This window comes from Bombina bombina, chromosome 2, assembly GCF_027579735.1.
Source record: "Bombina bombina isolate aBomBom1 chromosome 2, aBomBom1.pri, whole genome shotgun sequence".
In the NCBI taxonomy this organism is placed as follows: domain Eukaryota; kingdom Metazoa; phylum Chordata; class Amphibia; order Anura; family Bombinatoridae; genus Bombina; species Bombina bombina.
This window is the reverse complement of record NC_069500.1, coordinates 1227281241-1227295200: the sequence shown is the minus strand read 5'-3', so window position 1 is coordinate 1227295200 and position 13960 is coordinate 1227281241. Positions and strand designations below refer to the sequence as shown.

Below are 13960 nucleotides of genomic sequence, written 5' to 3'. Positions count from 1 at the left end.
ATAGGGTGGATCACACTGCAAAGCAGATAATTCAGAAACTCTTCTAGCAGAAGAAATAGCAACCAAAAACAGAACTTTCCAAGATAGTAACTTAATATCTATGGAATGTAAAGGTTCAAACGGAACCCCTTGAAGAACTGAAAGAACTAAATTTAGACTCCAAGGAGGAGTCATGGGTCTGTAAACAGGCTTGATTCTAACCAAAGCCTGAACAAAAGCTTGTACATCTGGCAAAGCTGCCAGTCGTTTGTGCAACAAGACGGATAATGCAGAAATCTGTCCTTTTAGAGAACTAGCTGACAATCCTTTATCCAAACCTTCTTGGAGAAAGGAGAGAATCTTTGGAATTTTAATCTTACTCCAGGAGAATCCTTTGGATTCACACCAACAGATATATTTTTTCCATATTTTATGGTAAATCCTTCTAGTCACAGGTTTTCTGGCTTGGACCAGAGTATCAATCACAGAATTTGAAAACCCACGCTTGGATAAAATCAAGCGTTCAATTTCCAAGCAGTCAGCTGCAGAGAAACTAGATTGGGATGTTCGAATGGACCTTGTACTAGAAGGTCCTGTCTCAAAGGTAGCTTCCATGGTGGAGCCGATGACATATTCACCAGGTCTGCATACCAAGTCCTGCGTGGCCACGCAGGAGCTATCAGAATCACAGAGGCCTTCTCCTGTTTGATCCTGGCTATGAGCCTGGGGAGGAGAGGAAACGGTGGAAACACATATGCTAGGTTGAACGACCAAGGCGCCACTAATGCATCCACTAGAGTCGCCTTGGGATCCCTGGATCTGGACCCGTAGCAAGGAATCTTGAAGTTCTGACGGGACGCCATTAGATCCATGTCTGGAATGCCCCATAATTGGGTTAACTGAGCAAAGACCTCTGGATGGAGTTCCCACTCCCCCGGATGGAAAGTCTGACGACTCAAATAGTCCGCCTCCCAGTTGTCTACTCCTGGGATGTGAATAGCAGATAGATGGCAGGAGTGATTCTCTGCCCATTGGATTATCTTGGTTACTTACTTCATCGCTAGGGAACTCTTTGTTCCCCCCTGATGATTGATGTACGCAACAGTCGTTATGTTGTCCGACTGAAATCTTATGAACCTGGCTTCCGCTAGCTGAGGCCAAGCCAGGAGCGCATTGAATATAGCTCTTAGTTCCAAAATGTTTATCGGGAGAAGCGACTCTTCCCGCGACCATAGGCCCTGAGCTTTCAGAGAGTCCCAGACCGCGCCCCACCCCAAGAGGCTGGCGTCGGTCGTGACGATGACCCACTCCGGTCTGCGGAAACTCATTCCCTGAGACAGGTGATCCTGGGTCAACCACCAGAGAAGTGAGTCCCTGGTTACCTGGTCTACTTGAATTTGGGGAGACAAGTCTGTATAGTCCCCATTCCACTGATTGAGCATGCACAGTTGTAATGGTCTTAGATGAATTCGAGCAAAAGGAACCACATCCATTGCTGCGACCATTAGTCCTATTACTTCCATGCATTGAGCTATGGAGGGTTGAGGAATAGAGTGAAGAACTCGACAAGCTTTTAGAAGCTTTGTCTTTCTGACGTCTGTGAGAAAGATCTTCATTTCCACAGAATCTATTATTGTTCCCAGAAAAGGAACCCTTGTGGACGGTGACAGTGAACTTTTTTCTATGTTCACTTTCCACCTGTGAGATCTGAGAAAAGCCAACACAATGTCTGTATGAGCCCTCGCTTTGGAAAGAGACGACGATTGGATTAGGATGTCGTCTAGATAAGGTGCTACAGCGATGCCCCTCGGTCTTAGGACCGCTAGAAGGGACCCTAGCACCTTTGTGAAAATTCTGGGAGCGGTGGCTAAACCGAATGGAAGAGCCACAAACTGGTAATGTTTGTCCAGAAAGGCGAACCTCAGGAACTGATGATGAGATTTGTGGATTGGGATATGCAGATACGCATCCTTCAGATCCACGGTAGTCAAAAATTGACCCTGCTGGATTGTTGGTAAGATTGTCCGAATGGTTTCCATCTTGAAGGATGGAACTCTGAGGAACTTGTTTAATATCTTTAAATCCAGAATTGGCCTGAAAGTTCCCTCTTTTTTGGGAACCACAAACAGGTTTGAGTAAAACCCTAGGCCTTGTTCCCCGGAGGGGACTGGGTTTATCACTCCCATCTTTGATAGGTCTCTTACACAATGTAAGAATGCCTGTTTCTTTATCTGGTCTGAAGATAAGCAAGACAGGTGGAACCTTCCCTTTGGAGGAAGTCCCTTGAATTCTAACAGGTATCCCTTGGAAACTATCTCTAGTGCCCAGGGATCCAGAACATCTCTTGCCCAAGCCTGAGCGAAGAGAGATAGTCTGCCCCCTACCAGATCTGGTCCCGGATCGGGGGCTACCCCTTCATGCTGTCTTGGTAGCAGCAGCAGGTTTCTTGGTTTGTTTACCCTTGTTCCAGCCTTGCATGGGCTTCCAAGCGGGTTTGGGCTGGGCCGCGTTACCTTCTTGTCTAGCGGCAGTGGAGTTATTAGCCGGTCCGTTCCTGAAATTGTGAAAGGAACGAAAATTAGACTTGTTCTTAGCCTTAAAAGGCCTATCCTGTGGGAGGGCATGGCCCTTACCCCCAGTGATGTCTGAAATAATTTCCTTCAATTCCGGCCCAAAAAGGGTCTTACCCTTGAAAGGAATATTCAGTAACTTAGTCTTGGACGACACTTCTGCCGACCAGGATTTTAGCCAAAGCGCCCTCCGCGCTACTATAGCAAAACCTGAGTTTTTCGCCGCCAATTTCGTTATTTGAAAGGCGGCATCCAATATAAAGGAATTAGCTAACTTTAATGCGTGAATTCTGTCCATGACTTCTTCATATAACAAGAAATGATAGTCGCACCACCAAGTTCAGTGAATAATTTTCTTTATTGAGCCAAGATCAAAAAAAAAAAAAAAATCAGCAACGTTTCGGACACAAGTCCTTAATCTTGCAAGATTAAGGACTTGTGTCCGAAACGTTGCTGATTTTTTTTTTTTTTTGATCTTGGCTCAATAAAGAAAATTATTCACTGAACTTGGTGGTGCGACTATCATCTCTTGTTACATTTACTGGGGGTATTGTGCAGTGCCCCCGTGTTTGCACACCTTGGATCCCAGGTGCTGGACTTTTAGAACTTTTCATGACTTCTTCATAGGAAGTCTCTTTCTGGAGCGACCTTTCTAGTTCTTCGAACCAAAAGGACGCCGCTGAAGTGACAGTAATAACACACGTAGCTGGTTTAAGGATGAACCCTTGCTGAACAAAAATCTTTTTAAGCAATCCTTCCAATTTTTTATCCATAGGATCTTTGAAAGCGCAGCTGTCCTCTATAGGAATAGTTGTGCGCTTCGCTAGTGTTGAAACAGCTCCCTCAACCTTCGGGACCGTTTGCCATGCGTCCCTTCTAGGGTCTACTATGGGAAACATTTTCTTAAATATAGGAGGTGGGGCAAAGGGTACACCTGGCTTCTCCCATTCCTTTTCCACTATGTTCGCTACCCTCTTAGGTATTGGAAAAGCGTCATCGTGCACTGGGACCTCTAAAAATTTGTCCAATTTGCACAACTTCTCTGGTACTACCATGGAATCACAGTCATCCAGAGTAGCTAATACCTCCTTAAGCAAAGCGCGGAGATGTTCTAGCTTAAACTTAAATGCCACTAGATCAGGTTCTGCCTGTTGAGAAATTTTTCCTGAGTCTGAAATTTCACCCTCAGACAGCCCTTCCCTCACAGCCAATTCCGATTGATGTGAGGGTAAAATAGATAAGGCATCGTCAGCGTCTGATTGTTCATCCTTTTTATCTGTATTTAAAACTGAACAATCACGCTTTCTCTGAAAAACTGGCAGTTTGGATAAAAGATTTGCTATAGAATTATCCACTACTGCTGATAATTGTTGCATAGAAATAAGCACTGGCGCGCTAGGTGTCGCCTGCGCAGGCAAAGCTGGTGTAGACACAGAAGGAGAGGATGTAGAGCTATCCCCACTACTTTCATTAGATAAATCATCTTGGGCAACATTATGAAAAATAACAGAGCTGTCCTGATTTTGTTTGGACGCTATGGCGCAATTATCACAAACACTCGAAGGGGGAACCACATTTGTCTCTATACACACAGAACATAGGTTATCTGATGGAACAGACATGTTAAACAGATTTAGGCAGGCAAACAATGCAATAAAAACGATTTTAAACAAAAACGTTACTGTCTCTTTAAATAATAAAATGACACATTTATTTCTGAATGTTCAAAAAACTATGAAGGCAATATCCGATTTTTCTGAAATTTGGACCCCAGTGTCTTAATGCTTAGAAAGTATTGCACAGCAAATATGGAGACACTAGCTCTTAAAACAAGCAAACCGGAGCTAATTGTTGGATTTAACCGTTTTTACACACCACAATCACAATCCCAGCTACAGCCTTGCTGCAGCTTTTTACCTTCCTTAGGGGTCACCATTCACAGAAAAAAGCCTTTTGGAGTCACTTTCTGAACCACAGGACCCTCTCACATGAATCTGCATGCACTGCCTTGAAATTCAACTGCACAGCTGAAGTGCCAAAATGAGGCTTCCTCCCTCAGCACACTAGAGTGAAGGGGCCTTCCTGACTAGATTTAGGTGTCTAAAACAAGCCAGATCAATAAAAAACGTTCCCAAGTGTATGTGAGCTTATAAAATATTTCAAATGGTATAATATTGTAATAAAAACCAATCGATTTAGCCCCCAACAGTGTCTACCAGCATAAAAAACAAAAAGGGGAAGCCTGTTATCTTTTTTGCTGAGGTGAAAGAAAAATGGCTTACCGTTTCCCCTGAGGGGAAAAATGACTGTCATCTAGCATTAGCCTGTGTTGTTAGAAGGAGACTAGTCATACCTGAAGCAGATGAGTCTGCAAACTGTTACCCCCAACTGAAGTTCTCTTGTTTCAACAGTCCTGCGTGGTAACAGTAATGGATTTTAGTTACTTGTGCTAAAATCATAGCCCTCTTAAACAGAAATCTTCATCACTTTTCTGTTATAGAGTAAATAGTACAAGCCAGCACTATTTTAAAATAACAAACTCTTGATAGAAGAATAAAAAACTACAACTAACACCACAAACTCCTCGCCATCCCCGTGGTAGATGCTACTTGTTCAGAGCGGCAAGGAGAATGACTGGGGGGCGGAGCCAGAGGGGGAGCTATATGGACAGCTCTTGCTGTGTGCTCTCCTTGCCTTTCCCTGTGGGGGAGAACATTTCCCACAAGTAATGAATGACGCCGTGGACCGGACACACCAATGTTGGAGAAAACAGATTTGAGTGAGGGCTTTGCAAATCCCAAGCACAGGAAGATATGTTCAATGGCTGTTATGCAGTCTAGGCATTGTAAGAAGAGGCAGTTTTCATTTTTTTTTCAATAGCAGCACACATGCAAACAATATGACTCATACACTAATATTAACACAGCTGGGACAAAAGTAATGCTTTCGTTTTAATGTCTCACTTTCATTCCATCTGTGTTAATATTAATGTGTGCATCCTTTTACGTCCCTTTAAGAGCCTGGACTAACTCTATGTTCAAAGAAAGCAAAGTAGAGGATTCATTTTACTCAATGTATATATTGGTGAATTTATTTGACAAATACCTGAGCATCTGCATTTTTATTGTGCATCTGTGCTGCCTGCTTCCATTGATTTATGAGCTGAACTAGCATCTTCACGGCATTGTCTAGAAGTGTTGGGTGGATATCAGTCACTTCACGCACAATAAAGTAAACAAATCCTGAAAGCACATCCTCCCGCCAGTCAGGGAAATCAAGCATTAATGCTTGCAGAGTATTGAACGCCAGCCCACGAAGCTCTTCATCCATGTGAACTGTAAGCCTAGTACATGGAACAAAAGATGGTAAAATAACATGCTCCAGTGATTATTGCTCACCTCAGATAAGGTGTGATCTAGATAAAAATGAAGTTACATCATACAGAGCTTATTGGCAATTTTTTGGGAATAAAATAGCTTAAGTAGGTGAATGATAAATATGTGTGTGTTTATGCTTAGATGCAGCATACTATAAGATTGCAGGAAACTTCAGCATTTGTAAATGATAGGCAATACAATATTCTTTAGTAAGATGTCCCTTTAAAGGGACATGATACCCAATTGATGAAGCACTTGCATGTGATGCAGAATAGCTGTAAAAAGCTGACAAGAAAATATAATCTGAACATCTCTATGTAAAAAAGGTAGATATTTAACAAACTTTCCTAAGTATTCACACACCATTGTAAAGGGACTTTAAGCAGTCAAAAGCATGCATCACAGCAAAGCATCACATGACCAAAGTACTGCTACTGCTGATTGGCTATTTTTTTCTCTCTCAACTGCAGATGGACACTAGCTGAAGAATAACTGTTCACAGAGCACTTACTCTTGTAAGCTGAAGAAATTGTAAGATAAACTATCTTCCTTTTTTACATAGAGATGTTCAGGTGATATTTTATTGTCAGCTTTTTACAATTGTGCTGCATCACTTTCAAGTGATTTAACATATGGGTATTATGTCCCTTTAAGCAAAAAATGTCCTTAAAACAAGTAAAAACTAACTTTTTCTATTATAATCATGATAAAATTATTTAACTTAGTAACAACACTTAAAAAACATAATTTATGCTTACCTGATAAATTTATTTCTCTTGTAGTGTGTTCAGTCCACGGGTCATCCATTACTTATGGGATATATTCTCCTTCCCAACAGGAAGTTGCAAGAGGATCACCCAAGCAGAGCTGCTATATAGCTCCTCCCCTCACATGTCATATCCAGTCATTCGACCGAAACAAGACGAGAAAGGAGAAACTATAAAGTGCAGTGGTGACTGGAGTTATAATTTTAAAATTTAGAACCTGCCTTAAAAAGACAGGGCGGGCCGTGGACTGAACACACTACAAGAGAAATAAATTTATCAGGTAAGCATAAATTATGTTTTCTCTTATTAAGTGTGTTCAGTCCACGGGTCATCCATTACTTATGGGATACAAATACCAAAGCCAAGTACACGGATGATGGGAGGGACAAGGCAGGAACATTAAAAAGAAGGAACCACTGCCTGTAGAACCTTTCTCCCAAAACCAGCCTCTGAAGAAGCGAAAGTGTCAAATTTGGAAAATTTGGAAAAAGTATGAAGTGAAGACCAAGTTGCAGCCTTGCAAATCTGTTCAACAGAGGCCTCATTCTTAAAGGCCCAGGTGGAAGCCACAGCTCTAGTGGAATGAGCTGTAATTCTTTCAGGAGGCTGCTGTCCAGCAGTCTCATAGGCTAAACGTATTGTGCTACGAAGCCAAAAAGAGAGAGAGAGGTAGCCGAAGCCCTTTGACCTCTCTTCTGTCCAGAGTAAACGACAAACAGAGAAGAAGTTTGTCTAAAATCTTTAGTTGCCTGTAAGTAGAACTTCAGAGCACGGACCACGTCTAGATTATGCAAAAGACGTTCCTTCTTTGAAGAAGGATTAGGACATAATGATGGCACAACAATCTCTTGATTGATATTCCTGTTAGAAACAACCTTAGGTAAAAACCCAGGTTTAGTACGCAGTACTACCTTGTCTGAATGAAAGATCAGATAAGGAGAATCACAATGTAAGGCAGATAACTCAGAGACTCTTCGAGCCGAGGAAATAGCCATCAAAAACAAAACTTTCCAAGATAAAAGCTTAATATCAATGGAATGAAGGGGTTCAAACGGAACACCCTGAAGAACTTTAAGAACCAAGTTTAAGCTCCACGGAGGAGCAACAGCTTTAAACACAGGCTTAATTCTAGCCAAAGCCTGACAAAAAGCCTGGACGTCTGGATTCTCTGCCAGACGTTTGTGTAAAAGAATAGACAGAGCGGAAATCTGTCCCTTTAGAGAACTAGCGGATAAACCCTTTTCTAAACCCTCTTGTAGAAAAGCCAATATCCTAGGAATCCTAACCTTACTCCATGAGTAACTCTTGGATTCGCACCAATATAAATATTTACGCCATATCTTATGGCAAATTTTTCTGGTCACAGGTTTCCGAGCCTGTATTAATGTATCAATAACCGAATCCGAAAACCCACGCTTTGATAGAATCAAGCGTTCAATTTCCAGGCAGTCAGCCTCAGAGAAATTAGGTTTGGATGGTTGAAAGGACCCTGAATCAGAAGGTCCTGCCTCAGAGGTAGAGACCATGATGGACAGGACGACATGTCCACTAGGTCTGCATACCAGGTCCTGCGTGGCCACGCAGGCGCTATCAGAATTACCGATGCCCTCTCCTGTTTGATCCTGGCAATCAGTCGAGGTAGCAACGGAAATGGTGGAAACACATAAGCTATGTTAAAAACCCAAGGGGCGGCTAAAGCATCTACTAGCACCGCTCCCGGGTCCCTGGGCCTGGATCCGTAACAAGGAAGCTTCGCGTTCTGGCGAGATGCCATGAGATCCAGATCCAGTTTGCCCCAACGACGAATCAGTTGAGCAAATACCTCCGGGTGAAGTTCCCACTCTCCCGGATGAAAAGTCTGGCGACTTAGGAAATCCGCCTCCCAGTTCTCCACGCCTGGGATGTAAATCGCTGACAGGTGGCAAGAGTGAGACTCTGCCCAGCGAATTATCTTCGAGACTTCCAACATCGATAGGGAACTCCTGGTTCCCCCTTGATGATTGATGTAAGCCACAGTCGTGATATTGTCCGACTGAAATCTGATAAACCTCAGTTTTGCTAACTGAGGCCAAGCTAAGAAGAGCATTGAATATTGCTCTTAATTCTAGAATGTTTATTGGAAGGAGTTTCTCCTCCTGAGTCCACGATCCCTGAGCCTTCAGGGAATTCCAGACTGCTCCCCAGCCTAGAAGGCTGGCATCCGTTGTTACAATCGTCCAATCTGGTCTGCGAAAAGTCATTCCTTTGGACAGATGAACCGGTGACAACCACCAGAGAAGAGAATCTCTGGTCTCCTGGTCCAGATTTAGCAAAGGGGACAGATCTGAGTAATCCCCGTTCCATTGACTGAGCATGCATAGTTGCAGCGGTCTGAGATGCAGGCGCGCAAATGGCACTATGTCCATTGCCGCGACCATCAAGCCGATTACCTCCATGCACTGAGCTACTGATGGGCTTGGAATGGAATGAAGGACACGGCAAGCATTGAGAATCTTTGATAACCTGGACTCCGTCAGGTAAATCTTCATCTCTACAGAATTTATAAGAGTCCCTAGAAAAGGAACCCTTGTGAGTGGTAACAGAGAACTCTTTTCCACGTTCACTTTCCACCCATGCGACCTCAGAATTGCTAGAACTATCTCTGTATGAGACTTTGCATTCTGAAACCTTGACGCTTGTATCAGAATGTCATCTAGGTACGGAGCCACCGCTATGCCTCGTGGTCTTAGTACCGCCAGAAGTGAGCCCAGAACCTTCGTAAAAATTCTCGGGGCCGTGGCTAACCCGAAGGGAAGAGCCACAAACTGGTAATGCCTGTCTAGAAAGGCAAACCTTAGGTACCGATAATGATCTTTGTGAATCGGTATGTGAAGGTAAGCATCCTTTAAGTCCACTGTGGTCATATATTGACCCTCTTGGATCATGGGTAGGATGGTTCGAATGGTTTCCATCTTGAACGATGGTACCCTTAGGAATTTGTTTAAGATCTTTAAGTCCAAGATTGGTCTGAAGGTTCCCTCTTTTTTGGGAACCACAAATAGATTTGAGTAAAATCCTTGTCCCTGTTCCGATCGCGGAACTGAGTGGATCACTCCCATGATTAAGAGGTCTTGTACACATTGTAGAAATGCCTCTCTCTTTACTAGGTTTGTTGATAACCTCGATAGATGGAACCTCCCTTGTGGAGGAGAGGTTTTGAAATCCAGAAGGTATCCCTGAGATATAATCTTCAACGTCCAGGGATCCTGCACATCTCTTCCCCAAGCCTGGGCGAAGAGAGAAAGTCTGCCCCCCACTAAATCCGTCTCCGGATAGGGTGCCCTGTCTTCATGCTGTCTTAGGGGTCGGAGTAGGCTTTCTGGTCTGCTTGCCCTTGTTCCATGACTGGTTGCCTTTCCAACCCTGTCTGTAACGAGCAGTAGTTCCTTCCTGTTTTGGAGCGGAGGAAGTTGATGCTGCTCCTGCCTTGAAGTTACGAAAGGCACGAAAACTAGACTGTTTGGCCTTTGGTTTGGCCCTGTCCTGAGGAAGGGCGTGGCCCTTACCTCCCGTAATGTCAGCAATAATTTCCTTCAAGCCGGGCCCGAATAAGGTCTGCCCTTTGAAAGGAATGTTAAGTAGCTTAGATTTGGAAGTTACATCCGCTGACCAGGATTTAAGCCAGAGCGCTCTGCGCGCCTGTATGGCGAATCCGGAATTTTTAGCCGTAAGTTTGGTTAGATGTACTACGGCATCTGAAACAAACGCATTAGCTTGCTTAAGGGTTCTAACTTTGCTCAAAGCCTCATCCAATGGCGCTGTGCGAATCGCCTCTTCCAGAGACTCAAACCAGAATGCCTCTGCAGCCGTGACAGACGCAATGCATGCAAGAGGCTGCAATATAAAACCCTGTTGAACAAACATTTTCTTAAGATAACCCTCTAATTTTTTATCCATTGGATCTGAGAAAGCACAGCTATCCTCCACCGGGATAGTGGTACGTTTGGCTAAAGTAGAAACTGCTCCCTCCACCTTAGGGACCGTCTGCCATAAGTCTCGTGTGGTGGCGTCTATAGGAAACATTTTTCTAAATATCGGGGGAGGGGAAAAAGGCACACCGGGTCTATCCCACTCCTTACTAATAATTTCTGTAAGTCTTTTTGGTATAGGAAAGACGTCAGTACACACCGGTACCGCATAGTATCTATCCAACCTACACATTTTCTCTGGAATTGCCACCGTGTCGCAATCATTCAGAGCCGCTAATACCTCCCCTAGTAACACACGGAGGTTCTCAAGCTTAAATTTAAAATTTGAAATTTCTGAATCCGGTCTCCCCGGATCAGAACCGTCACCGACAGAATGAAGCTCACCGTCCTCATGTTCTGCAAATTGTGACGCAGTATCAGACATGGCTCTCGTGTCATCAGCGCGCTCTGTCCTTAACCCAGAGCTATCGCGCTTGCCCCTTAATTCGGGCATATTATATAATACTTCTTTCATAACATTAGCCATATCATGTAAAGTGATTTGTAAGGGCCTAGATGTACTTGGCGTCTCAATCTTACGCATCTCCCGAGCGGGAGACGCAGGTACTGACACGTGAGGAGAGTTAGGCGGCATAACTTCCCCCGCGTTGTCTGGTGATAGTTTCTCTATCGGTACAGATTGACTTTTATTCAAAGCAATATCAATACAATTGGTACACATCGTTCTATTGGGCTCCACATTGGCTTTTGAACATGATGAACAAACAGTTTCCTCTGAATCAGACATGTTTAAACAGACTTAGCAATGAAACTAGCAAGCTTGGAAATCACTTTCAATAAATTTACAAGCAATATAAAAAACGCTGCAGCGCTTCAAAAATACAGATATAATTAAACAATTCTTAACAAGAAGTGTATTATTAGCAGAGGATTGCACCCATTAGCAAAAGGATGATTAACCCCTCAATACCCAAAACGGATAAAACGGATATCAATTAAGATTTTAATCACAGTCAAACACACTGTCACAGATCTGCTGTGACTGATTACCTCCCTCAAAAATGAATTTTGCAGACCCCTGAGCTCTCTAGAGACGTCCTGGATCAAGGAGGAAGAAGGAGGAAGAAGCAGGAAGACTGTGCTAGAATTTTAACTGCGCAACAAGGCGCTAAAACAAGGTCCCTCCCACTCCTATTACAACAGTGGGAGCCCTGATATAACTGTTTCCATGCAGAAAATATATGTTAGCCATGTGGAAAAAAATCATGCCCAAAGAGATTTATCACCAAAGTACCTCACAAAAATGAATAACATGCCAGTAAACGTTTTATTAAAAAACATTATTTTCCAATGTCATGCAAAGTTATCACTAAGCCTGCTACCAGTCGCTACCACTGCAGAGAAGGCTTAAGTATTATTTCAGTTTTAACAGTATTTTCTCAGTCAAATTCTAGTCCCTAGAAAATAACTCGACTGCGCATACATTTATCAGCCTGATACCAGTTGCCACTACTGCCTTTAAGGCTGTACTTACATCATACGGTAACAGCAGTATTTTCTTAGTCAATTCCATTCCCAGAAAATAATGTACTGCACATACCTCATTTGCGGAGGACCCCGCATGCTATTCCCAGTTTCTGAAGTTACCCCACTCCTCAGAATGTCGAGATCAGCCAGTGGATCTTAGTTACGCCTGCTAAGATCATAGAAAAAAAACGCAGGCAGTTTCTTCTTCCAAATACTGCCTGAGATAGAAAAACAGCACACTCCGGTGCCATTTAAAATAACAAACTTTTGATTGAAGAATAGTTAAGTAAAAACTCCAGCTCCTCTCGCGACCTCCTTCTTTGTTGAGGGTTGCAAGAGAATGACTGGATATGACATGTGAGGGGAGGAGCTATATAGCAGCTCTGCTTGGGTGATCCTCTTGCAACTTCCTGTTGGGAAGGAGAATATATCCCATAAGTAATGGATGACCCGTGGACTGAACACACTTAACAAGAGAAAGATCCAATTGGGATAAAAGATATTGTGTAGCGCAAAAACAAAAGATCAAACTAATCTTTAGAGGTAATCTGAGTGCAGTTAAGGAGCCATTAGCAACGGTTGTCCCATTGTACACCTGCCACAGAATACAGAAGGTCCCTGAATAAACATAGTCCTGTCAATTCTATCTAAGCTCTCAGTAGTTTGTGTACAATAGTTAAAGCTAGTTGGGTCTGTGCAGCGAAACTGCAAACCAAATATCAGAAAATGATGCTACACTGAACTTAGAGGATGCCTGAGGCGCATTTCGCTTTCTAGCTTTCTCAAAGGCCTTATATAACCCAAGAGGAAAGTGCCAGTGTCCCAATCAATAGTTGTAATTGTACTACACAGCTGTGCAATTACCAACATTTTATTTTTAAATAAATTTACTTCTCAAACAATGTGTTTATGGCACTGTCAGGGTACAGGTAAATAACATTCTTTTGTCTTATTTTATATATATATATATATATATATATATATATATATATATATATATACACACACACACACATATATATATATACATACACACATATATATATATATATATATATATATATATATATAATAAGACAAAATAATTTGTTTATATATGAAGCCATGTTTTTATCAGTACTATAAGGTTACAATTCTGATGTCAGAAATTGTACGTAAAACCCAGATAATTTAAATACATATCTCAAGGCTCAATGCAGACAGGATGTCCCAAAAACTCCAAAAGATCACTGTGTGGGCCAAACCCCCTTCTCTCATTCATCAAAGGAATTACTTGCATAATTATTTCAGAAAGAAAGAACAAAGGGTAGACTGTTGTATAGATAAAATTTGTAAACCATTTCAAAGTAATATGAGCATGATGGAGCCTCAAAAGTACATGCCCATATATGGGCTTCCTGCCCAAGGTGAGTAGCCGGTCCGTCTGTGAGAATGTTTGAAAATACAAACATCTTCAACGAATTGTAGCTTTTAACAACTACCTGTTAAATGATCCCCTGTGAGCTGTGTACACATCTTACACAGCCATGTGTCCATGCTGTGTTTGAATCCACAAATTCTAGACAATGAAAGTGGCCAGGCAGAGACAAATAACATTCAAATATAGACAAATATTTGCTGGGATTGATAAATATTGCAAATAGATATATGAATGTTTAACATTTCTAACAATTATTTCTTTCATTTCAGACATCTAGTAAGTACACAGATAATTGGCATTTCAAATAATATCCTATGTGTTTTATACACTTAATAAAGAAACATACAGATAT

The 13960-nt window shown here is 42.4% G+C and overlaps 1 protein-coding gene across 5 annotated transcripts in view; it reads right to left on the bottom strand.

Moving 5' to 3' along the window:
- The window catches only part of FRYL (FRY like transcription coactivator), a 916813-nt gene that overhangs the window by 254812 nt on the left and 648041 nt on the right, over positions 1-13960 (bottom strand). For all 5 annotated transcript variants that reach the window (XM_053703981.1, XM_053703978.1, XM_053703979.1 and 2 more), the window contains one exon: positions 5655-5892. In XM_053703981.1, coding sequence (XP_053559956.1) covers positions 5655-5892 — 238 coding nt within the window. The remainder of the gene's footprint in view (positions 1-5654; positions 5893-13960) is intronic.